Raw genomic sequence first — 27803 nt, 5'->3', positions numbered from 1 at the left:
CTTATCTCGTAATGTTTTGTTACTTTCTTGTCAAAAACGCGCAGCTGATGGAAATCTTCGCTTATTTTTCTCAACTATTCCCCTTCTCATTCTACAAATGGTGAAATGGTTACCTTTCATATATTGCGCCAAGTTTCCTTTGTCACTGGTCATTGTTCTCTTTCAGTTTTGATTATTTTTCATGGTTGTGTTTGAAAGGATGGAAATTGTTTACATCTTCCCATCTGTATTTTTCCAAATGCAACAATCCTCTGGTCTACAGCACCCAAGGACTGGGTTGTGTTGGAAGAGAGCTAAAACTATTTGTGATTCCATCCCTCCTAGATGCAGGCTTCAGCTCTTCCAAACAACTGCTTAAATAATTCAGAATTCTGCTTAGCATCACAAATTTAATGGCTTGGATGCTTTGCATCGCAAAGTTGGGCTTTTGTACGAGGCAGACCATCTTTGGTGAAGCTTCAAACTGCATGCGAATCCTCATTAATCAAAGCTAGTTTCTCCATCAAACTTAAGTGTGTTGTCTTTGTTTCTCAGGTGTGTAATGGAGAGAGGATTTGCTTTTGGAAAGATCTTTGGGTTGTAGAGGCTCCTTTGGTTCATTCGTTTCTAAGTCTTCTAGAAATTTAGGGCTTGGATTTTTTAGGGACTATTCATACACGTCCTTTTCTTCAATTGATTCGTGCCCCTATTTCTGGCCCGTAAAACCTTTTTTTTTTTTTTTTCTGGTACAGGAAACCTTAAGTTCCCTAAAAATTGACTTTGATTCTTAATAAAAAATCAATGTTAATGACTTCCCTAATTATGTGTCCATTCCTTCAAATTGGATTGAAATTTTTAGGTTTAAAAACATTGGCCCAGCTTAGGGATTGGTAAAAAAATACTGACCTCCCTTGAAATTTTAAGAATTTAAGAATTAGTTTTTCAATAGAATTATTTATTTTTTTTATTAAATCTCAGGAAAGTTAAGTTATATTTTTAAAATTTCAGGAAAGACCAATGAAATTTTTGAAACCGAAAGGTTCCTAACTTGTTTTGAAATCTTAGGTGAGACAAGTGTCTTTCACACTATAATTTTTATAAATGTTGGGCTCTCCAATTCAATGTTTTAGGAGTAGCAATCCATATCGGTTGGATTCGCAGGGAATGATTCTTATGAGTAGTCTCAAACACTCGCCGAGAAAAATTTTGATTTTACGCATCATTAAGATTTAGTTTTTCTTGATCTTTAGTCATGAAAATAAAATTTCAATTTGGATAGTATTTAATAGAAAAGGAAAATAGAAGAGAAAATGAGTTTTTTTTTTTTTTTTTCAAGAAAAATTTTAAACTCAAATGTACGCAAGTTGGTGTCAACAACTAAAAAATATGTAGTATTTGGTAGTACGGATTTTGAGTTAGAATTTGTGTGAATTTGAAAAAGTGGGTAATTTCTTGAGAGAATCAAAAGTTAATTGTGTTTCAAGCAATATACAGTCATTAAAACTATAGACTTTTATGTTGAAAATTTTGAATTTAAAATTTGAGAGGACAGAAGGGCACATGGAATGAGAGATGGCATGTTTTAGAGGTCTGGTTCAATTTAGAGAGAGAGAGAGAGAGAGAGAGCCACTTGGCATGGAAAGGCCCATTCCATTTTTTGAAAAAGTGAAACCATCCACAACACATAGTTTAGAACTCCCCAGCTTCCCACAGCAAGCCTAGTATTCACACAAACTCAACTATGCAAGCCTCCTTATCTATTGTCCTTGTAATGGGGTCTTCAAATGGTCTTTCATGACTGTGGATTCCTTTTTGACAACTGAATCCTTGGGTTCTCTGTTCACTTATTTTGCTTCCTCCATTCTCTTCCTTCTTTGTGTGTGCTGTGTGGTTTTGTGCCTCTATGTTTCTTTTGCTCCATTTGAAATTTTATTTTTTGGTTTGGAGAATAAATTTGGGATGCATATTTGATTTTAATTATTTTTTATCAAGGTTCACTATACTTTTATGGTACGATATTTTCTTTATTAATAAATCAAACTAAACCTTGTTCCTTCTTTTGTCCTCGAAATGAGGATAATTCTAGCTAAAAATAGAATAAGAAATCAACTGGTCAATAGACTAAATTCTTTTTTTCCTCCTTAGGCCTAGTTTAGATCAAGGATTTTGGTTGAGAAAATGAAAGAAAAGGAAAATAAGAAAGAAATTGATTTTCCACTATATTTTCTCTCTATATTAAATACCACAAAAAATCAAAAATTGCTCTAATATGGTTAAAATTTAACAAAAATCAAATGTTAAGATGTGTAAAATTAAAATTTTATTTATAAATTTGAAATATTTCTTATTTTCTTTCTCACTTTTTTTGATAACCCACCATAAAAGAGTGACATCCTTTCTATTTTTTTTTTTTCCCCCTCAATATTTGTCAAACTCCAAGCAGACCATTAAAAATAGATGAAATATTGAAACCCCATTTCTTGATATTAAAAAAAATTTTAAAAAAATAGAACTGTTCATCAAAAACCCAATCTAAAGACATGAGAGAGAGAGAGAGAGAGAGAGAGAGAGAGAGAGAGAGAGAGAGAGAGAGAGAGAGAGAGAGAGAGAGAGCTGGTTGAAGTAGGGAAGACAAGGAAGCATCACATTCAATATCATTCGTGGTGATGGGCATGTGATATGTCTACATAAGAGCAGAACAAGTGGCTGCTCTTCCCCCCAAAACTTTTGGTAAAAAAAATTTTGTTTGGACACATAATTTGTTTGTGTTTTTTGGTTTTGGTTTTGGCAGGATGCTGCCAGCCTAATACCTCCAACTGTGTTGTGGTAGTGGTTGGCCTCTCTTCCTCCTTTCACACCCATAAAGCCAAAAAGTGCCTCTTTCTAGTGTCCTTTACTGCCTTACATCTCACCCACCGTGAAGCCCTTCAAATGGTTCAATCCCCAATTTCCCACCCTCTCTCTCTCTCTCTTCCCTCCATAATCCTTATCTTTAGGGCTCAATTGCACTATTCATCCTACAAAATTGAACAAACAAATAAAATTATTTATACTACTCATTTGTAAACTAACCTTGTCGATGTTTGGAGAGACCTTGTAATTGGAATTGTATTGGGATTGGACAAGATGTAATGTAAAATTTTATTAAAATTTATTCAGATCCAAGGTCCGAAATTCATGCTCCCAAACGCAACATTAAAGTTTTTTGCACATTAATCTTAAATATTTAGTTTTTAACATTGATTATGTGACTTATAGCAATGTGGTCCTAAATTGTGTGCATTTAGCTTCTCTCTCCCCCCCCCCCCCCTTTTAAATCAGTGTCTAGTCTCTAAAAGGTACACACCTAAAAACGTACACTTACAAATTTGTACATAAATGCTGCACTAGGGGAAATTCTATTGAAGAGCATTTAGAGTAGTTTTCGTATCTGTTAAGAGTAATACATGAACCCTCTCAATTTTCTCAACAAATATCAACCTACACTCTAAATAAAATAGATATGACATATATATATGTTTGGAGTTCCCGGAGGTTTTCCCTCCAAACTCTAATCATATTAACGTTCCCCATTCAAAATTCAAAATCTGCAGTGGGTGTCTCGAGCCAACCGTCAACAATTTCAGTCAGAATGCATTTTGTCTGAAATCTTGCTCCAAACCGTCGACAGTTAAAGCCAATCTGTTGACGATTTCCCTTGCTGCTTCTTGATTTCCTTCATGCATTCCCTTTGCGTATGTTTTCCACTCAGAATGTGAGCCACATTTCATAACAATCTCCACTTTGGCAGACACACGCCCTTTAGGAGAAACTGAAAATATGAACTCGCTGCTCCACCTTGAACTTGGGACGTTAAGTTGGGACCGCCTCCCGTCTAGCAACTGGAGACAAACACCAAGTCCAAGTAACGCCACTTGAACTTGCCAATAGCAGCTTCAACTTCTACCATCAACCCCAATTCAGTTGTAGATGCAACAACCTGAGACTGCGCCCTAGGCTTCTGACAAGGTCTTGCCACAACAGTAAACACAAACGTTGCTGCAAGCCTTTTATCACCAAAGCCCCTTGCATAGTATTCAACAAATCTCACAACTGACGGTCCACTATGTCGCTTGTCGAAACACCCCATTGCACCATCATGGAGGACCATTGACATATCCCGGACATCACAATCCATCCTTGGGTGTCGAGCGGTAGACATTTTACATCGATTCTCCACATAACCCCCCTGAGACTGCAAACAAAGTCTACATGCGGTTCCTTCCACAAAACCACCCTGAGATAACACCAATCTGCCTACAGCTCTGTCTATGCGAATCTTCAAACCAAGACCCTTATTGGTCGTACCCAACACATTCATGTCAAAACCTTTCAGCAGAATTCCCAACTGATTAATTTCAGTCAAAGCCTTTCGAGCCAATAACATGTCATTCACACACAACATATTCATCGCTACCTTGCATCCTATCACCCTCTTCCATATTGGAAGTCTTACCAATTCCCACACCTGTTACATATAAAAGGACTTCATTTGCTCCACCATAGCATTTATCAATCTATTTTTCCCTTTGTCGTGCACTACAACTTGAAAAATAGTAGGAACCTTACTGCTGGTAGTAATGAATGCATAAAATTCTAGAATACCAAATTTATACCTAAGTGGTGGTCTAATAGTGCACTTAGGCCCACCGTGATCCTACTGGTTTCTTGAGCTAAAACTCCCTACAATATGAACAATGTCATCTTTTTCTGAGTCTATAGCTCCACCTGCATCACATGCCCATTTAAACTGTGATACTGTTGACTTGAGATAGAACTCCCCACATTTCTACCCTGAGTATCTAACCCCACCTGAATTACATGTTTGTTGCTGTCGTAGTTTTCTAGCATTAGTTTCTCTTCTTTTACTTGAGTACGCCGCCCCATAGCTTTATCACTAAAATTCATGTTCTCGATCACCCATTTGTTTGCTACAGGATCATCCAGCTTGCACCTACCTTTCTTATACCCTAAAAAGATATACTGTTCGAATATAATACCAAGCCTAGATCTGCCATCACTAGAATAGTGCACCAGTGGACATCCACTCACACCCGAGTAGTCTAGCGCAAAACCTGCCCACAATTCGCCTGCAACTCTCCCATCTAGAGATACCTTTGGCCATCGGTCACATGAGAAACGTGTCATACTCACTGACTTCACCAAGAAGTACCCTAAAAACCCTACATATAACCTACCCTACTTACAAAACTCTTTGAAGGAAACCAGTGTATTCAGTCCCAATATCTAGCTTGAGGACCTCTCTCTCGGTCTGGTTCTCCACCTCAACCTCAAGTTAAACTTGGAAAACACATCAGACTTGTGCCACATGAGAAAAACCAAAACCTTTCGTGATACACCCACGAAAAAAATATGTTTGCCCCGTGATGCTATCCTTATCGGTCCCCAAACATCGGAATACATGTAGTCACTCATATGCCTTAACAACATATGCCACAAAACATATGACTTAGATTCTACAGCTGCAGCTCCACCTACAACCGTATTACCCTGCAATGTATAGATACTTCCAGCTACCTTTTCTCCTTTCATCACTAACGAGTCGCCTTCACACTTTTTCATTTCCCCACTTTCAGACTTGTAACTATATCTGTTGCAATCTAAAGTGCTTAATAAAATTACATTCTTCATTAGACCCAGTACATACCTTACATCACATACGATTCTCACAACAGCATCATACATTTTGATTTTGACATTTTCAATAGCAATTATTTTGCATGAAATATTATTTTCCATCAAAACACAACCAATATTAACTGACTTGTAGGTGTTGAACCATTTTCTATTTGCTGTCATGTGATAAGAGCATTCGGTATCTAAGATCCAAGAATTATCTATGAGGCACTTCGAACCCAATGAAACACATAGCATATCACTATCACTGCTCCCCGAGTCTCCTTCCACTACATTTGCAGATTTTGACAGACCCTTATACATATATCGAATTTCTAGTTTTCTCCAAAATAATGCTGGAGAATCCTCATCCATGACGTGATACAACACGTCATCAGTCAAATAAAGTCAGATGGTTGATATTGTTGTTGCCCTCAATTCATTCCAAGTTGCTTTATACATGCTTTCCGGTTGAATTTCATATAAGGCTTTCCCCATGCCTTGTTGCACCAAGAGATCCTTCACCATTCTCTACCACAAATTGAAATTCTCGATTCCATCAATCTTGACAACGTCAAATTTCGTAAATGAAGATCCATAGGCTATTACAACAATGTTTCGATACCAATTTGTTGTGTAAAACCCCAAAATATGCACAACGGAATATATATTTGTATATAAAGAATCAAACACACAATGCAGCATTTTAATGGTGAAAATGCAGAACAATCCATGACTACAACAAGTTAAAGGAAGCAATAACAATCACAAAGACACAAGGAATTACGTGGTTCAGCAATGCCTACATCCACGGGAGCAAACGATAAGGATTCACTATCTTTTTGTGTAAATTATAAGAGGAATACAAGAACCTTCTCAGTTCTCTCAACAACTATCAACCTACACTCTAAATATATCAGATATGACATATATATAGAGTTCCCGGAGGGTTTCCCTCCAAACTCGAACCATATTAACATTCCCCCATTCAAAATTAAAAATTTGTGCAGGGTGTCCCGAACCAAACCGTCGACGGTTTTAGATATAATGCATTTTGTCTAAAATTTTGCTCCAAATCGTCGACGGTTTCCCCTATTGCTTCTTGATTTCTTTCATGCTTTCCCTTTGTGTATGTTTTCACTCAGAATGTGAGTTACATTTCACAACGTAGCATTAATTTTATAATATTTTTCATATTAATATCGCATAAAAAAATTATTAAAATCGTATCATGTTGGGACTCATCATTATGGGATTTAATAAAATTAAAATCTTTTCAATTCTACAGAAGGTGATGTAACTAAAATATAGTTACAATATACCCTTTTTGCCAATTCAACTCTACAAAGAAAATCATTTTTGCCTCCTTTGAAATATAGAGAAATGAAGAAAAAAAAAAATTACCTCATGAAAGGGAGGGGTATTCGTTTTTAAATGATAATTAGCTTTTGCTTTCTCACTCATTATGCCCTCAAATTTCTCTCTTATCAAATAATTTTCTCTCTCCTCGTCTTCCCGATAATTTTTTTCTCTCTTTTTTGTACTTCAGTCTAATCACTTAACGGTAATAAAAATAAGATACAAAATTTTGGGTGTTTCTTCTCCATTACTAAAAATTTTAAAACAGAAAATTAGGTATCAAATTCCAAAACCATTCAAGATGATTCAAATTTGCAATAATCAACAAAAACTATAAGCTCAATTAGTTGATTCTTGAGAGACAGCAAAAGCCCTGCAGAATATGATATTGGACCTAACAGCACGGCCCAATAAAGAGGGGCCATGTGGGGACATGAGTGCACCACTCACGCATCGACAAGTGGCGGGCCAGGATTGCACAACGTGTTGGCATTTAAGAGGGGGAACAAGTGGGTGTGTTGGGAGCAAGTGGGCATGCATGTTCTAACAAAAAAGAGGAAAGCAAAGCATTCACTTTTGCAAGCAAGGCAACGTGCATGACCTTTAGCTCATTACTCACAAGGGTGCAGTGATGATTTCTTAGATGGGTTGCTTTAATATGTGTCACACATTTGGGATATTGTTTTTTCTTTTGCATTTATAATATGCAGAGTCTTTAGACATAATCATTTTGGTTGTCCAAAATTAATTTTGAGATTGTTAAATGCAATTTAAGAGCTTTTATTTTCAATTTTTAGCGACAAAATTTGTGAATTTTGGTCTAGTTCGGTATCGAATATGAGCTTAAAATTATGGAATTGAATTCGTAGTTAAATTTTAGTTTTTAATTCAGTCCTTGGTATGCTGGATTGCAATCGATTAGGAATAGAACAGCATGAGTAAAATTATGAAGACTAAGTTCATTTTAATTCATTTTATTTTTACTTACCAAGTAAATCATAAATTTATAATTCTAGCCCATTTTTATTTTGGGCGAAACAAATCTAGTTAGATTGTAAAATTGGTTGAGCCTTTTTATTTTGTGAATTATTTTTTTAAAAAAAATCTTTTGCAATCTGTTTGGATTAAAGATTTTACAAGGAAAAATGAAAGGAAAGAAAAATAAAGAGAAATCTCATTTTCCCTTATATTTTCCTTCTAAATACCAATAATATATAAAATCTAAATTTTTGTTTATAAATTTGGTTTATTTTTCATATTCTTGATAACCAAACATAAAAATGACGATTTCTTGATAATTTTATTTTCTTTCCTTACTATTTTCGGAGTTCCAAACAAGACATTAAAGTTTGTAAGTATAAAGTTTTTTGAAAGATACAATTTCAATAGATTATAAAATTACCCATATGTCATTTACTTTTCCTAACGAACATATTCATTTTGATCATTTGAAACATTTTGGCCAATTCATAAATTTTTTTTTCCAAGTAATTTGAATTTTTTTCATTTTTAAAACTTCCTTTTCTTCAACTACAAATTAAGCATATTGTTGCGGGATAAAACAACGATGACCTGTAAGACTGCACTCCGACTTCCGATCACCTGAAAAGAGTGAAAGCAAAACAGGCTTGGAGGACTCAGGGTGTACTCTGGGGGATCACTCCGATGCCTAAGTAAGGGAAATGTTTCACAAAGGTTGAATGCAACAGTAAAATTGAATAAGAATGAGATACCTTTGCCTGTTCACATCTTCCCCTTTTGTAGTGGTCAGAGTTGATCCTTGAGGCGAATCGTCTTTATGATGCGGGGACGTGAATCTCTCCCGGGTCATAAAGTGTCAGAATGTATTACTCTGAACGTTCAAGGCCCCAGCATGGATCTCTCCCTAATTGATTGCTCTTGCCAGAAGGTCTAACTTGGGGAGTGTCCATTAAGTATTAACTTCCTTTCATTAACTAATATATTTCGGGCATATCATGTATAATCTTGTTTCATGAGAATTTGACACCCATAGGATCATAGTGTGAAGTGTGTGGGAATGCTTATCCTATTAAAAGCCTATTGTCAAGGACTATGCCCAACTACTCTAAGACTTGTTTGGTGCACTAGAATGCAATGGTTTACAAGCGTAACATAATTTAAAAAAAAAAAAAAAAAACTTATATAGACTGAAGAAAAAAAAAAAACTTATATAGACTGAAGAATATACAGAAATATAAAAAAGAATTCAATTCCGATCAATTTTATTGCATACCAAACATATTTGGTAATAGTTCAAATGTGTCTTAGAAGAACAATTAATTAATTAATCTGTCAATCCCACAACTAAAATTCTACAAAACAAACATAACTTAAGTCCCTAAAATTTTTAATTTTTTTTATGCTTCTTTATTTTGAACCCACTCTCCATTTCTCTTTATCATTAAATCTCAAATCTAAATAATGTTTCTATTAATGCCACATCAAATCCTTAGCCATTTGGTTGAAAAGTCACATCCTTGTACTTCAAAATAAATATGAATCCCAAATCATATATATAAGACAGGCCGGTGTATAAAGCTCTTGCGTATATCGGGTTCGGAGAAGAAGTGGACCATGATGGACTTACAATGCACAATTTTACTTTACATTTTTACAAGAGATTGTTTCCACGTCTCGAACCATATAAATGTAGAAATAATTTTATAGGGTGAAATCATTTTCCCTCATTGAGCCCTAATGCTAGCCAATAAAAGTCAAATGAAAGAACTAATTCTAAAATGGTGGGTGAAACAAAATCTATTGTGAGGTAATCTCAATATTCATCATTTTCTAAAAATTGCTCATTGTTTTAATTAATAATATGACATGCATTTTTAATTATGTTGTGAGACAGATATACATTTTACTCTTTTTAAATGGGTAAATTATATTAATAAGTCCATTGAAAAAAAATTGTACATCGGTACAATTTATGCTTTTAGTACGAGTGATTTTTTATCACATCATCAAAATTATTTCATCTAAAGTTCACAATCCAAATTTGGGTGTCTAATCTTGCAATTATTTGTGTGCTTGTTTATAGATAGCTTACATTTTTATTTTTGAGTGGTGGGGGTAGGTGGAATCAAGATAATGGGATTTAGGCCAAAGTCATAACCATATGCTTGGCTCAATTCTAGAATTCTTATGATAATAGGGAATAAGAAAGATAACTAAAGTTCAAAAGAGAAGTCGAAACCCAAAAAAAAAAAAAAATCTACTTATACTCTAAATTTCTTTTAGGAAATTACCATTTACCTAGAAATCTCAAATTTTTAGAAAACTAAATAACAAGATAGCCTCATAAAACATCATAAAAGTTAAATCTTGTCAAAAAAAAAATAAATAAATAAAGCAAAAATTTTAAAAACGATTAAACTGACAAAAATTGGCTGGTATGCCATTGAAATATCTAAATTTGGGATTCAAAAAGGACTTGATCGAGCCTGACAATATAGGTTCTACTATAAAACTCTTATTAGAAGTTATGGTTATTTGAAAGTAAACCTAAAATCGCAATTCTTACAAATAGAAAGGCTTTCAAATTTTCATTCTAAATTCATTCCACATAAAACCCTAAAAAATAAAGAAAAAAAAAACAAATAGTATATATATTATGAGGGATGAAAATTTGTTTCATTTGGAGAATTTCTTTGATGGTGCAATCACATGATGAGCACCTAGAAGTCAGCATTTTTGTACAATGGGAAGTACATGTTTATATTGTAATCAAGCAAGCACACACCCCCACAATTAATATACATGCCCATATACATACATACTTATATATATATATATATATATATATATATATATAAATATTAAAAGTAACATAAAATAAAATAAAAGCCCTTATAGGGATCCAAATGCTTTGCATGTGGTGTGATGGGTTAATCAGTAGCAAGTTTAGTGTTTATCCTGTTAGGTAAACATTGGCCCCCCTAATTTTTTTATTCCATAAACAGAGAAATTCATTATTTTATTAAACAGATTGAAGAGAAAACCAAGCTATCTAATTATATTATTATTCAATGTTACTGCTCATTTTGGATTTTCTTCTAATATTATACAATGCAGGATTGAAGTTGAAGCAAACTATATATATTTATTATTTATGTGTGTGTGTGAGGGAGAAGAAAACTTTTTTCTTGCAAATTAAGGGGATTCACTTGATTTGAAGTTTTGGATGTTTAATGCAACTGGGGCAGTGGTGGTCAAAAGGGTTCTCAAAGTTTTCAAATTTAATCATTCAGACTTATCTACTTACCAATCATGATGTTTTCCAAGCTTAGAACTTCTTCTTTGAAAAGAAAACAGTCCATGAAGTTGTTAACGCAGATGGGTTACAGAAATAATCATTCTCTGAAGTGAATATAACTGTTTGTTCTTGATAAACATGCCCTCTACCTCTTTTACCAAACCTGAAAAGGCGTTTTAAGACAACCCCACTAGCAAGATTATGAAGGGCACCAGCTTTATAGCATGTAATTTACCATTTATGAAAGTACATACATATGCATTTAGAGACATATTATATATATAGGATAATAGGATTAGGGGATGCTTTATGTTGCCTAGTTGAATTAGGGTTCTTTTCTCATCATTTCTTTTACTTCGCTGTTTCAGTGTTGGACAAAGAAAAGCATGAGGCAGTTTGCCAAGAGGCCATCCATATACTCTGCACTGTGATGAGCATGACAGTGTTCTTGGTAAAATAAACACAATGAATCCAATTAAAGTTATTACAATACCACCCACAAAAGAAGCTCTATGATCTATATATGCAAACAGGTTTGAAGGGTACTTTCCCCATCTAAGCCCATAATTGATTTGATTGAACAAAATTGTCGATCCGATCGGGTAATTTGTCAAAGAATGATATTTTTTTTTTCAGATGAAGGAAGGCACATGGGGGCATGTGAACATGTATTGTGCATGTGCAAGCATGTCCTAAGAAAAAAAAAAAAGATGAAAAGGACAACTAATGCATGTGTTGATCTCATCTCTTGAAACTAAGCCTATACAAGTGGTCCTTAAATTTGCCATCAAAAAAGTCTTTCCCCTAGGGCATTTTTGATAGGGGATGCCTCTGGGAAACTGCCTCAATCGACCCTGAAGGGCAACGCGATGGGCTGTCCTGTAGCGCACGTGTTCGCCCTTAAATGGTGAAAGAGGTTCTGGCCTATAGGTCTGAAATTGGACCATAAGGTTTGGTCATACAGAACATGTTGGAATGGGACTTGGGAGGGGTGACCATTTCACAAATCTTGAAATGGAATTTATGAAGAAGTGGAGATTTTCACATCCACCACAGCCATGAGTTCATTTCTCTTCCCACATGCCCCAATTAAGAGAGGTGGCCCTGCAGGCCACACCATTTTGAATTGTAGGCCCTTCAAAGCACATGATATGCGACTGTTTTCCCGTAAAGACCAATTTGGCAGATGCCCCAACTTTCAGGGCTGTGGGTCTCTCTCTCTCTCTCTCAGATATTTGGGTTTGTGCAAATGCAATTACTGAAGCGTTAGCTCTTTTTGAGCTTTGCCTCGAGCTATACTTGGGTATGTTGTTAGTGGTTATAGTGGTGAAAATAAGGCAGACATGGAAGAATGAGGAGAGACCCAAATGGGGGTGGAGTGTGTTTATGAGACATGTGATTGCCGAAGGACAGTAACAGCACAGAAAAGAAAAGAAAAGAAAAGAAGAGAAAAGACAAAACTCCGAGTAGGCCAAATTCTCCACCTGCTCTTCAATACAGTTGTCTATCCCAAAATCCATCCATCCATCCATCCATCCATCCTTTGTGGGGCAAAACAAGATGGATATGGCTAACAGGAACATTGCGCAGAATGATTTAGCTGATATGGGACATCCCATAAGGGGCTGTCAGACCTTTTATACATATATTCCATAGCAACCCGAAAATTATGCTATATTTATTTTTCATATCAAATAAGAAGCGCCCCAAATTCAGTGGACCGCGGTGCTAATATTCGGTAGATAATTTAAATATACAACCAACGGAAGTAAGATATACTTTTACAACCATGCATAACAGAGTACTACTTCTCAACCTTAATATTAACATCTTTCCAAAACATATTTCAATCCCGAATAAGGACATACAACATCATCATGTATAAATCCCCATGATCGGGTTGTGCGGTCCGAAAACTGGACCTAACCTTGCCTGGCCTATCACCAAGTTAAGTCAAAGCTCATGTCTACAAGTCCGATTTGCCTACCCAGCCTGATTTAGACTCCAGGGGGTCTTCCGTGACCAAATCGACTTTTCATTACCAACACTTCTATCCAGGACAATGTGGTTGTACTATCTCAAATACTAGCTACGGTACCGTGCTCTCATCACAACTAGTCTTCAGGGTTCTTAAATCATATAATGCAATTTAAGTAATAAAACTGTAATAAAATTCTCATTTTCGTATTTCAGTATAACTGTCAAATCAAACTCGGCACTCAGCCGTCATATCAAACCCGACTCTCAGCCGTCATATCTGATTTCACAAATTCTACCACATTTTCAATATTTTCATCAAATAGTCCAAATCACATTTTTATGATAATACCACAAAAAATACTTAGATTCAAATATACAATAAAATATAATAAATATCATATCACACAATTTATTCAATAATTATAATTATATAAACTATTGAAAAACATGTCATTTTATACCTAATATATGTTTTAACAAAAATATCGGTTTAATTATCTCTACCATTTATTTAACTCAAAATATGTATTTAAAGAAAAAACGGACTCACTTTAATTCTTTATAAAATACGTATAATAAATAAAACCAATAATTTTAACCGATCAAATCATTTAGAAAATCTATTACAATAACCCAGAAATCAAATACTTTAATTCAATCGGTTCAACTTTAAAATAACAATTATTATAAAATCTCTAGGCTCACAAATATCAATTTAATTAACTCATAATAATAATAATAATAATCCAAAATTCAACTTTCATATGCTAGAATATTCATAAAAACGTATATATAATTCATATAATCTCATATCACAATTTAATTGGTTAAATTATAAAAAATCTTAACATAATTTATTTTTCTTATCTTATCCCAGGAGTGGTACTTAGGACGCTCTTAAGACAAATTTAGTCTGGTTAAAATGTTGGTGGCCGAGATAGGAATCTAGTAATATTTTCTATTTTTTAATCAGCACACTTATCACCGAGAAATTGAGGAGAGAGAGAAAGAATGAGGAGAGAGAAAGATGAGAGAGACGTGAGGAGAGAGATGAGATGACGCAGGAATTTGGGGGTCTCACAATGAAATCAATTTTGGTTTCCTGAGCTCCCTTAAGCCTCAGGTAACTTATAAAATATATATAATATAATATTATATATATAATTATATTATATTATTAAATTAATAATATTTATTTATTCAATTAATTCATTAACTAATAATTTAATTAATTAATTAATTTTTTATTTTTTAGAATCACTATATATTTCCTTAATGATCAGCAATAGCCAGCACTCTTCATTACCACCACCCCAAAAGTATAAAAGAAAAAAATAATTATGCCTAAGCCTATAGTCTTAATTAATTAATTCAAATGGGAAAATCCCATAGGTTTTTGTTGCAGAAAATTATTATTTGTTTATTACCCAAAGCATGCTTTTTGCAGCATAGTTAGTGCTTTTGTTTCCATAGAAATGCTTTGACATATAATTTTTTTTAGGGTTTTAGATATTTAAATAAGAAAAAAGCGTTATAGAGTTGGTAGGCCAGGTACTATTAGTTCATACCCAAATATAATAATAATAATGCAATATAATTTATCATAGTGGTATAGTTTTCTACCCATGCCAGCCAATCCTAGGAAGCACTAGTCAAAACCACCCTTAAACCTTGAAGGCCTGTGAATGAACACATAATAATTGATAAGATCTTCTTGGCACCCCCACCCCAATAATTCATTGCCCTAAATTAACACAACACAATTGTAAGATGGCTTTGCTAAAATCCTCTGTTTTTCGAGTCTATTAAACTCAAACATGGAATTCATGTCCCGGTCGAACATCATTTATACATGTTATAATTTCAAGAAAAAAAATAAAGAAGTATTTTGGATGCTTTACGAGTATCCGAAAATTGTTAATTTCTTTTACAATACTATTTTACAAATGCACAAATCGTATCTTACAAAAAAGTGACTAATTTTTCGTATAGATCATAGGCTATAAAATGCTGATTAGCTTTCAAAATGAGAAAACATCGAATTGAAAAAATTATCTATTGGTTGTGAAAGACCCTCATTTGCTAATGAGAAGATCCGTAAAATCTATAATCCAACACTGGCACGAAACAAACATGAATCTTTATCCTAAATAGTAAATACATTATTTGTTTTCCCTAAATAAAATCACATACGCAAACAACCTTGAAAATTCATAAAATAATAGATAATTATATGTATTACCACTTCAAATTTTGAAAATGAAAGATTTGGATGACTTAATAATATTCTCAAATAAGATAACGATACAAGTCATTATCATCATCTATCTACTCTCAAGTAATAAAACGATCGCTCTTAAAATAAAACTTATCAAAATAAGAATTATTGTGTCGTTGTGTCGCACAAATACATCCCTCATAGGTGGTAAATCACATTCAGTTTTTCTTGAGAAAAAAAAAAAAACACTTGAATTAGTAGATATAATTTTCCGAAATTGGATTGATTCATTTGTTCCGGTGAAAATTAAAAAAAAAAAAAACAAACAAACAAAATCAAAAACAAAAAAAAGAAAAAGAAAGAGGGCATGTTCAATTCAATAAACAAAAATTAGGCTAAGGACAAATGGCTTGAAAGAAAAAAGAATAATTGAACTAGTGGAATTTCAAAAGCTTGAAAGACCCAAAAAAGAAAAGAAAAAAAAAAAGCATGTGTACAATAAAATACATGAATTAAAAACTCAATAAACATAGTTTAAAAATAATTAAAAAATTAAGAAAAGAGAAAAAAGGGCTGGCATTAGGTGCCACGGCTCTCATGACCCGGTTCGGGCAGACCGGAGCCGGCTCAACCGGAAGTACCAGGTAGACCGCCGGTGCCGGAGAGGATGCTGGCGAGCTGAGCCATGGCTCTGACTTGCATCTCCAGAGCCGCTACATAGTCAGTGGCTTCTTCCAGAAGACTGGAGAAGGAGAGTTTGCGGCAACCGGGAACCAACCGGCCGAGGACTCGCACGCGCCTCTGCAGAGCCGGTAACCTCTTCTTCTTCATCAAAACCGCTCGCTCCCGTGTCTTCCTCAAGCGGCCATCGCCGGTCGCCCTCGCGTTCGCCTTCTTGTGCTTGTTTCTGAATCTCATACCGAGGCGACTCGCGAGAATCGCCCGACTCCACCGGGTTCTGCCCTTGGCGGCGACGGCAAGAACTCGGTCGGCGGCCTCCCGAACCGCGCGGCCTCCCGGAGCACTAGCCGTCAACGGCGAATTCCGGCGGACGTGCCGGAGAGCTTCGTAAAGTTTAGTGGAATAGATCTGTTGTTCGGTTTGGCTCCTCCACCTCGTTTGGTTCCTGCTGTTGTTCTGATCTTGAGATTCTGCTCCGATTTTCCGTCTCTTCTTCCTTTTCGACTCTCGCGGTTGGGACGAGTTCGATCCCTGATTCGAGAGAAGTGACGACGACGACGCCATGAATCTGCCAATTGCGAATCTGCGGTACAATTCAACAACTAGTATTATTCTCTGGAATAAATACACTGTTTCAAAACAGTAGCATTAAAAGCAAATTCGAAGAGAAAGAACGGAGATCGGAAAAAAAAGACCAGTTCCACGGCTTCATTTCAGTTTACAAACGAACGATTTGAATTTAATCTCAAGCATAATATCAAAATTATAACAAGATATAATCATTAGAGACAGGATTAAAAAACAGTTCAGAAATTCAAAAAAAAAAAAAAAATCGCAGGAGGAGGGCAGGAGGAGGAGGAAATTAAACAACGCTGACACTATCTCTTGAATAAAGAAAATGTCTTAAAATTACGAACACAAAAGGGAATTCGATATCAAACTAGGAAGATCAGAAGGATCGATCACTCTCACAGTTTCTTTTCGTTTAAAACTGAATTTGATTGAAGCTCAAACCATCAAAATTAGACCCGAAAAAAAAAAAAAAAAAAGCAAAACTTGCAACCAAGAAATTCAAAGATTGACACCTTCAAGAAGAAGAAAAGCAACAAATTAATGATGTTGCAAGCGCTTTTCCTCCACCTAGTTCGTTCCGGTAGGGGACCTTCGATGAGGAGGTGGTGGTTGATCGCCGGTTTGAAGGTCAGAGAGGATGGAGAGAGAGAGAGAGCGAGAGAGAGAGAATTGGTTCACAAGGAAAGTGGAGAAGGGGGGAGAGGGAGAGACTTTAAAAGCCGAAAAAATTGAAAAAGGAAAAATAAAAAAGAAAATAAAAACGGAAGCACACACACGCGTCCTTTCCTTACTGGTAATTATTACTTTGCTTCTCTCTCTGCTCTCTCTTATTTTAATTAATTAATTAATTATTATACTTTGATTTAAAGCGTGAATGTGAATGTATTTACTCTATTTGAATTATTATTATTATTATGGGAAATTAATGTTTGCTTAGAGAGGGTCTAAATGATTTATGAGCATTTAAAAAGTTTGTTTTATAAAATTTTTAAAAATTACAAATTACAAATTTTGGAAATTTAATAATTGATTTTGTCCGTCGTTTTAGTTTGCTTTAGGGACTTTTAATTTTTAAAAATATTACATAATTATCTATGCATAATTTGTATTTTAAAAATAATATTTTTTATTTGTCTTTTCAAGTATTGGAGCAACCTGTAATTTTTACTCAAATACTTAAAATTAACTCTTAGGTATTTTTTTGGAGGAATTAAACCATTTTTATCACAACACAAATCATAGTATTTTTATATTATCTTTTTCAAAATTTCCCTTCCATTGCAAACTAAAATGTGAATAATCTTAATTAACTATCCCTATTTTTTGAATTAACATTGACCTCGAAATACACAGAAACGGATAACTCATTTAGGTTTAGTCGCATACTTTTTCACACGAAAATCCCAATTTTTTACTATTACGATATATTTAGAAGATGTTCTATTTCATTCAAGAAACAAAGTATAGAAAAAGGCACTAGATGATTAGAACTACAAATGGATTAAAATGCGCTCACAAGCAACTTAAGCTTCCAAAACACTGGTATGAGTTCATTTATGAATAAAAAAACAATTCTTAAGCCTAATTTTAAAGAGATTATAACAAATGAATCAAGTCGAGCCATGTTCATGTTTTAATCAATCTCAACTTGAAACTTTAGTATGTATAATTGATTGAGGATTTGTAAGAGATTGAGATATAGTACAAATGACTAATTCGAGATTTATGACAAGTTAAAGTTTTTATTGGGTTAGTAATACCTTTTGATCTAAACATAACTAGCATTCTTCAAAAACTTATGAATCCCAACTTCTTCAAAAGTTCAACTCGCCAACCTAAATTAATATGACCTATAATATTTCACATAGTATCAATATTTTTAGATATGGTCTATGTATGTTTTTGATTTGTTTGTTCACTTTTGTCTTGTTAAAGTTCATAATCCAAATGCAAAAGAGAGAGAGTGTAACGACCCGCTATTTAACTGGGGTTTTTTTTTTTTTTTTTATACTAGGATATTTAACATGCTTTGATATCATACTGGATTGAACCCAATCATTAACCTAAGCAGCAAGAAGCAAAAATCACATAAACATATCCTTACATAATTATATACAATACAATACCAGAGTGCTAACATGTTTTCCAAAATATACACATATCACTATTGCCAAAATATCCCCAACTATGCTAGGATATACAAAAATCCTCCACAAACATACTCACTATCTGCTAACAGGGCAGTACTGGAGCCCCTCTATCTACGAGCCTGATCTGCTCGCCTACTTGGATCACCTGAAAAATTATTCAATTCTGCGATGAGCCAACGCTCAGTAAGACAAAATATGTTATTACTAGTGTGTCGCAAATGAGTTACAATATTATGCAAACCTGTTTTCATATAATCATTTGTCACTGAATCTATAAAGCACAATACTAGAAATGTAGTCTTCATCTTTTTTCCTGTTGCTTAACATTTTTGTACTTTAGGTTTCTATTCAAAATACTGCTAATATATGTATATATTTTCTATTTCTATAAAGCTGTATAAACATAATAATAACTGTAAACTTCCCTATAGATAATTGTGTGTTATGATTTAACCCCTCATGACAAGGTTGTGCGGCCCATAGGTGGGATTTACCCTGGCTAGCCAACTAGGAATAAATCACTATACTCCATAGTCTGATCAGCCCTCCTCAACCCATATCTGATGGGGAGCCTGTCCACTCGTGGGCTCTATGCGATCGACCTTTATACCACGTATTATCTGAATAGGTGGTTGCATTCTATAAACTGTATGTAGCTACGATACCGTGCTCTGTAAACTGTATGGTCCAATAGGATCTGATACTATATACATCTTTATATATACAACTATCTGTTTTACCATGATTCTGTAATAACTGTATAAACCATGACGTTGTAGAAAACTGTATCTATATCAACTGTGTTTCTGTAATAAACTCTAAAGCTATATGTCATGGTGTTGTAAATTGTATCTGTATCAACTGTATAATCATGGTATTCTGTAATTACTATAAAACATAGCCACTGTTTGTATATTCTGTAAAACATAACACACGAAAATACTGTAAAACATATTTCTGTACTATATTTATATTCTCAAGCCACACCATACTTTAATACATAATATTCATAATTTAATAAACTGTATAATATTTTAAAATTTCCTAGTATAACATATTTCTCTTACCTGGTTCCTACTAAAAATCTCTTACTATAACGGATCCAACACCCGCAGGGTTCTCCACTCAACACCCTAAAAACCATAAATCTTATAACAAAACATCAATATTTCTTGGCCTACATCATTTCCTACAACTTCTAGAAAGCCAAAAACTGAATAAAAGACCTTACCCTGGATTCGGGATGAAATTCAACTTCGTTTTACCAACAATTCGCTCTGGCAGACTTGCAGAGAACTTTGCCAGGAGCATCATGATGGCTTCAGATCGTCGATCCGGCGACTGGAGGGGCCAAAATCGAAGAGAGAAGGGAGAGGGACGGTAGGAGAGAGAAAGAGGAGAGAGAGAGAGAGCACTGAAATTTGAATAAAAATTCGAGTTTGCACTATTTATAAGGCCAGATTCGTTGACGAGACACGTCACCTCGTCGACGAGTCCTTTAGTAAATTCGTCGACGAACCTTATCATTCATCGACGAAATTCAGAGTAGCCCAAAAATCCTCGCTCAGTATTTTCTCGTCTACGAAACGGAACCTCGTCGACGAGATCCTGAAGACATTCATCGATGAATCCCGAAAATTCTTGAAATTATATTCTCCAAAATGCAATGTCGTCAACGAACGCAAAGCATTCGTCGACGAAGTCTACTGCCTCCTTCTGTTACTAATTTCATTTCTCTCTCTTCATTATTTAAATACCATTATTTTTCGAGTCGTTACAGAGAGAGAGACAGAGATTACAAAGAGGCAGAGATCGAGGGTAGTCGCACATAGGCGAGCAACTACACCAAAATGCATACTTTACAACTCAATACAAGGGAATATATAATAGAATAAACCTAAACCTAATATATGTCCATAGACTAAAATGCCCCTAAATAATATATATTATCTAACATCCCCCCTCAAACTCACGATGGCACAACCAAAAGCATTGAGAGTTTGTCGAGTAGAAACTGGAAACGACTAATAGTGTGGGACTTTGTGAAGAAGTCAGCCAACTGCATGGTAAAGGAAATGAATGGGAGAGAGATGGTACCCAAGCGAAGATGATGACATGTGATGTAACGTCCCTCAATTTCTTAATATAAAATGTTACATAATAGATAAAGTGGTCAACCCGAACCCGTGGGTAATGGGGATACCTGTCAAGCACAGCGGAATTCTACGTAGCAGTAAACATAAAATTCAACATCCATCCATAAAGCATAATACCAGAGTTTTCTTTAACATTATAAAATTGAACTTCTATACATCCTCATATGCATCAAAATATCTCTAGGGTTAAACACAAAATAACTCTGACCCTATTACAAAATCTTACCCTCCTCACAGGATAATCTCACTAGCTCAACAGCGCTTTGATCCGCCGATCTCTTAGGGGCTCCTGAAAAATTAATTAAGTTTGGGGGTGAGGCACTTCTCAGGAAGGGAAAATAAACTAAATACAGCTGTGTGGCAACATGAACATTTTATGCAATTATACATATACAGTACATTTCATATTTCTGTAAACATTCATCATCATATAATAAATCATCATATACTTTCATATTTACTAGTAAATCATATCATAAGTAATGTATCTATTATAATGATAATACTGAAAACATATACTCAGGATGAATAGCTAGCTAATGCCATGTATTACCCCCCATGACGGGTTGTGTAGCCCGAAGGCGGGACCTGACAATGGCTGGCCGACCACTACTGAGTCAAATATGTCTATAAGTATGATGGGCTAGCTACACTCTGGTCCGGACTGCCAGGTGGACGTCCACACTCTACTGAAAGCCACATCGACTATCCATCTCCCATCCCCTTATGGGATGGTTAGCACTAATCTGATCATAAACATCTAATCTATAAGCTACGGTACCGAGCCTCTGAACTGAACTAAACTAACATCCTGGTTGTGATAACATATAATACATGATCATACATAACATCATTACGACCTCGTGCCTAATATATCGCAATTACGGCCTCGTGCCTAATGTATCGCAATTACAGCCTCGTGCCGAATATATCGTAAATATGGCCTCGTGCCGATAACATAAATACGACCTCGCGCCGAAATCATAAATATGGCCTCATGCCGAAATCGTAAATACAGCCTCGTGCCGATAACATGAATACGGCCTTGTGCATATAACATAAATATGGCCTCACGCCAGAATCGTTTCAGGTATTTACATTCTAAAAATAACTCATTTATCATATATTCATCAAACTCAATAAAACATAACTCGTCCTTTCAAAATATCTGAAAATATGCTTTGCTCGTAAAATCATTCATATCATGATTCACTTCATATAAAATAATGTTCATGCCACACATGTGCCGTTTAAAGTCATACTTCATATTCTAAAATTATCATTTCTGGCATCTCATACATACATATACATTTTAATCATGATATCAGTATTTTCCAAACATACATTTCATATGTGATATACAAATATAGCATGTGCTTTTCTAAAAATGGATTTACTCATAATTAATAATAATTTGCATGGAAAATAACTGCTTTAGTTTATTCCCTTACTTGGCTACTGAGAAAGCCCCTAAAATATCCTAGCCTAACCCCCGTAGGATTTCCTGATCAATACCCTGAAATTGAAAATTCTCAGTATTAAACTTCAGTATTTTCATGCATACATCATTTCCTATAACTATCGCAAGACCAAATTCGGCTTAAAAAGCCTTACTTCAACTCAGGGATGATTTCTAACTAGCTTTCACCAACGATCCGCTCCGGCAGAATTGGAGAGAACTTCCCCAGGAGCGTCGTGGTGACTTCAGATTGTTGATCCGTCGTAAATATGGCCCAAAAATGAGGAGAGAGAGAGAGAGAGAGAGAGAGAGAGAGAGAGAGAGAGAGAGAGAGAGAGAGCACCGGAGGGGAGAGAAAGAGAGAGCGAAGATGGCTTAAGAATGAAGTTAAAAATCGGATTTTTGATATATATATATATATATATATATATATATAGAACTGGATTCGTCGACGAGCCACGTCATCTCGTTGATGAGTCCTTCAGTAATTTCGTCGATGAAATTCAGTCCTCGTCGACGAAATTCAGGCGGCTTAAAACCTCTCTCGGCATTTCTTCGTCGACGAAATTCAGTCTTCGTCAACGAATTATGTTAAAACCTCGTCGACGAAATTCAGTCAGCTCAAACCCTCTCGGTATTTCTTCGTCGACGAATTTTCTTAAACTCTCGTCGACGAATCCCCTGTATTCGTCGACGAATCCCCGATGACCCCCTTTTTATTTTTCTTTCCAAAATGCAATGTCGTCAACGAAGTCAACTCCCTCTTTCTGTTACCGTTTCCATTTCCCCTCCTCTTATTATTTAAATTCCATTATTATTCGGGTTGTTGCATGTGAGACGACAATCAATTTCAATATGCTTAGTACGTTCATGAAAGACAGAGTTATGAGCAATCTGAATAGCACTAGTGCTGTCACAATACATAGTACTAGGTTCAGCAAGTAAGACACCCATGTTAGCAAGTAACCAACGCAACCAAACTATTTCAGCAGTAGTTGAAGTCATGACATGATATTCTACCTTAGTAGAAGAATGAGAAACTACAGATTGCTTTTTGCTTCTTTAGGAAATGAGAGAGTCACCAAGAAAAATACAGAAACCATGTAGACTTGCAATCTATAGGATCTGCAGCTCAATCAGCATCAGGATAAGCACAAAATTTCAAAGTAGATGTAGAAGGAAGTAATATACTCTGATACAATGTCCCTCTGATATAACGTAAGATACGGAGAACAACAACCCAATGAATTGTAGTGGGAGAGGAGACAAACTGACTCACAATATGAATTGCATATGTAATATCAAGTCGAGTGATGGAGAGATAAACCAAACTTCCAACAATAGTACGGTATAAAGTTGGATCCACCAATGGAACCCCATCAGAAGATCAGGTGTAATGAACATTGCGTTCAAAATGAGTTTCCACAGTTCGAGTATCAGTACGACGGGCTTTTTGAATGACATTAGTTGCATATTTAGACTGAGAAATAAGATAACCTTTAGGAAAATAGGCTACCTCAATGCCAAGAAAGTATCTCAAAGTGGTGGTGCAACTTTGATTTCAATTTTGCAATTCCATCTGTATCATATTTAGTTAAAATCATATCATCTACATAAAGAAGGAGAATAATACGTCCAGCAGATGTATAACAAGTAAACATGGCAGAATCATGATCATTTGAGCGGAAGCCAAAAGAACAAAGTACTTTAGAGAACTTCTCAAACCAAGCCATGAGAGCTTGTTTAAGACCATACAAAGCATTTCGCATAAGCAATGACACACAAATTTCACTAAGGAAATCAAAATGTACACAATACACTTCTTTTAATAATCATCCTCCTTCTCAAAATATGCCCAAATGACATATATAGAAGTTCCTCAAAGGTTTCCCCCCTGTTTGTCCAACCACTCAATGTTCAAAAATTCAAAATTTAGAAAAATTGCTGCAGCCCAAGCGCCTCTCATCGACAAACACAGGGCCTCATCGACGAGACCAAGAAGACCCTTCGTTGACAAATACAGGGCTCTCGTCGACAATGCTAGAAATTTGAAAAATTTTTGCTCTCGGTAATTATTCGTCAACGAGCTTCAGAGCCTTTGTCAACGCTCGTCGACGAGTCCTGCTATGCTGCCTCCTTCATATTTTTCCTCCTTCCTTCTTTGCTTATAAAAATAGAAGTATAAGAGTCATAAATAACAATCTTCGTCTTGGCAATTATATGCCCCTTAGGAGAATCTCGAAAACATGAACTATTTCTCTTTGAACTTAAAAACGCTTGGTTGGGTATGTCTCCCTTTTATCACTTGGAGACATGAAGTAAGTCCAAGCAATGCTTGAACTTCTCTATAGTAACTAATTTGGTCAGAATATCTGCTGCATTATCAGATATGTGAACTTTCTCCAACACGAGTTCACTCGAAGCAATCAATTCCCGAACTCTGTGGAACCTCACATCAATGTGCTTGGTCCTAGCATGGTATACCTGATTCTTCACCAAGTAAATGACACTCTGACTATCACAATGCAACACCACACCATCTTGCTGAAACTCCAGCTCTCTAACTAAACCAGTAAGTCATAAGGCTTCCTTTGCAACTTCGGTAACTGTCATATACTTTGCCTCAATCGTGGACAATGCAACTAAAGACTGTACCATGGATGTCCAATATGCTAGTCCTCCTACAAGGGTAAACACATATCCCTTTGTAGACCTTCTGTCATCCATATCTTCAGCATAATCTGCATCAACAAACCCCATAACTGAAGGACAACCCTGTTACTTGCCGAACATGATGTCATATCCCGATGTACCCGGCAAGTATCTAAGTATCCATTTGACGGCTTCCCAATGCTGCCTTCCTAGATAAGAGAGGAACTTGCTCACCACGCTTACCGCATAAGCCAAATTTTTCCTCTTACATACCATGGCATACATTAAAATCCCCACAGCACTAGCATAGGGGACCTTTAACTTGTCCCAGATTTCCTCATCCGAACTTGGGCAATTTGCAGTAGACAACTTGAAATGATTCACTAGAGGTGTACACACCGGTATTGCATCAACCATGTTAAACCTCTCCAACACCTTCTGCACATAACCACCCTGAGATAACCATAATCTTCCTGTAGTCCTGTCACGGCGAATCTCCATCCCAAGTATTTTCTTGGCTGAACCAAGATCCTTTATGTCAAATTCCTTAGGCAACAGACCCTTTAACTGATTCACCTCAGTTAAATCTCTTACAACTATCAACATGTCATCGACGTACAATAACAGAAAAAAAAAAAAAGAACCATCCTCAAGTTTATTCACATAAACGCAGCAATTATACTCACACCGTTTGTAGTCAATCTTCATCATGTACGAATCAAACCGTTTATACCATTGCCTTTGAGACTGTTTCAGCCTATAAAGAGATTTATTCAAACTACAAACAAAATTTTATTTTCCTGGTTCAATGAATCCCTTTGGTTGTACCATATAGATTTGTTCCTCCAAGTCACCATGAAGAAACACCGTTTTCGCATCCATTTGTTCCAAATGAAGATCGTAATAAGCTACCAACCCCAACACAACTCTGATAGAAGTATGTCGGACCACTGGAGAAAAGATCTCATCATAATCTATCCCCTTCTTTTGTGAGTATCCTTTTGCCACCAATCGTGCCTTGAATTTTTCTCCTTCCTTTTTTGAAATTGCCTCCTTCTTCTTATACACCCATTTTCAACCTATCGGTCTCTTTCCATCTAGAAGTTCCACCAAATCCCAAGTTAGGTTCTTATGTAATGATTCCATCTCTTCAATCATCGCTCCCATCCACGTATCTTTCTCCTGGCCATGCACTGCCTCTTGAAAAAAAGTTAGATCATTGCAACAAGGAAATCATAAGATACTAACTCATCAAAATCATACCTTGGCGGAGGCCGAATAGTACTTCTGGATCTTCTTAACGGAATATCATCGACTTGCTGGCTTTCCAAGCTAAAGCTCCCTACAACCACGGGACCATGATCATTTTCGTTGTCCTGAGCTTCCAACTCCACTTGCACAACATGTTCATTACTGCCCCGACTTTCTAGCTCCTATTTCTGTTCATCAAACTTTTAAGTACACTTCACCATAACCTTCTCATCAAAGACTACATCTCTACTGATCACCACCTTATTTGCCATTGGGTCCCATAGTTTATACCCCTTCATACCCTCTAGATATCCCAAGAAGATGCAATAACGAGACTTCGAGTCAAGCTTAGACCTCTCCTTGCTAGACACGTGGACATAGGCTAGACACCCAAATACCTTCAATTCGGAGTAGTTTACTGCATTTCCCATCCAAACCTTTTCCGCCACTTTACCTGCTAGTAATGCCCTTGGTGATCGGTTAACCAGAAAACAAGTCATACTAACTGCCTCAGCCTAAAAGTTCTTCGGTAGCCCTACATTCAATCTGAGACACCGAGTCTTATCAGTAAGAGTCCGATTCATCCGTTTTGCCACACCATTTTGCTAAGGCGTCCGGTGAATTGTAAAATATCTATTGATGCCCTGCTTCACACAAAACTCCATAAACCGAGAATCCACGTACTCGGTCCCATTATCTGACCTTAAATATTTGATTTTCCTCCCTGTCAGGTTTTCCACTTTAGTCTTCCAAATCTTAAACTTGGCAAACGTACTAGATTTGTGACGCATGAAGTAAACCCAAACCTTCTGTGAGTAATCATCAATGAAACTCACAGAGTACACATGTCCACCCTTTGATGCAACTCTAACTAGACCCCAAACATCTGAATATACATAGTCAAGAATTCCTTTCGTCTTGTGAGTAACTGATCTAAATTTTGTCATATTCTGTTTTCCAAGAACACAAAATCTGCAAAATTCCAATTGACATGATTTTAAACCTTTCAAAAATTTTCTCTTGTGTAGTTCTTTCATGTCATATTCTCTCATATGCCCAAGACGCAAATGCCACAAGACGATCTCACCTAATTCAGCATCCAAGGTTGCAACTCCACCTACAACGGTAGTTCCCAACAACGTGTAAATATTTCCATCCAATTTCTGTCCTTTCATTGCAGTCAAATTACCTTTCCATACCGTCACGACTCTACCTTTGGACTTGTAATTAAAGTCATTACAATCCAAATTACCAAGAGATATCAGACTCTTTCTCAACTCAGGTATATGTCTTACATTACACAATGTTCTTACTGCTCCATCAAACATCTTTATCTTTACATTTCCTATACCAACGATCTTGCAAGAAGCATCATTACCCATAACAACTG

The 27803-nt window shown here is 35.7% G+C and overlaps 1 protein-coding gene across 1 annotated transcript; it reads right to left on the bottom strand.

Annotated features, from left to right (window-relative positions):
• Positions 1–15844: 15844 nt before the first annotated feature.
• LOC131153997 (transcription factor bHLH148-like) lies at positions 15845–17434 on the bottom strand. Its single transcript, XM_058106449.1, has 2 exons — positions 17258–17434; positions 15845–16755 (listed from the first exon to the last, which is right to left on the bottom strand). The coding sequence occupies exon 2, from the start codon at positions 16734–16736 to the stop codon at positions 16119–16121; it is 618 nt and encodes a 205-aa protein (XP_057962432.1). The 5' UTR covers positions 16737–16755; positions 17258–17434; the 3' UTR covers positions 15845–16118.
• Positions 17435–27803: the final 10369 nt, after the last annotated feature.

This window comes from Malania oleifera, chromosome 4 (assembly GCF_029873635.1).
Source record: "Malania oleifera isolate guangnan ecotype guangnan chromosome 4, ASM2987363v1, whole genome shotgun sequence".
Taxonomy (NCBI): Eukaryota; Viridiplantae; Streptophyta; class Magnoliopsida; order Santalales; family Ximeniaceae; genus Malania; species Malania oleifera.
The sequence above is the reverse complement of the archived record's forward strand: the minus strand, read 5'-3'. Positions and strand labels throughout refer to the sequence as shown.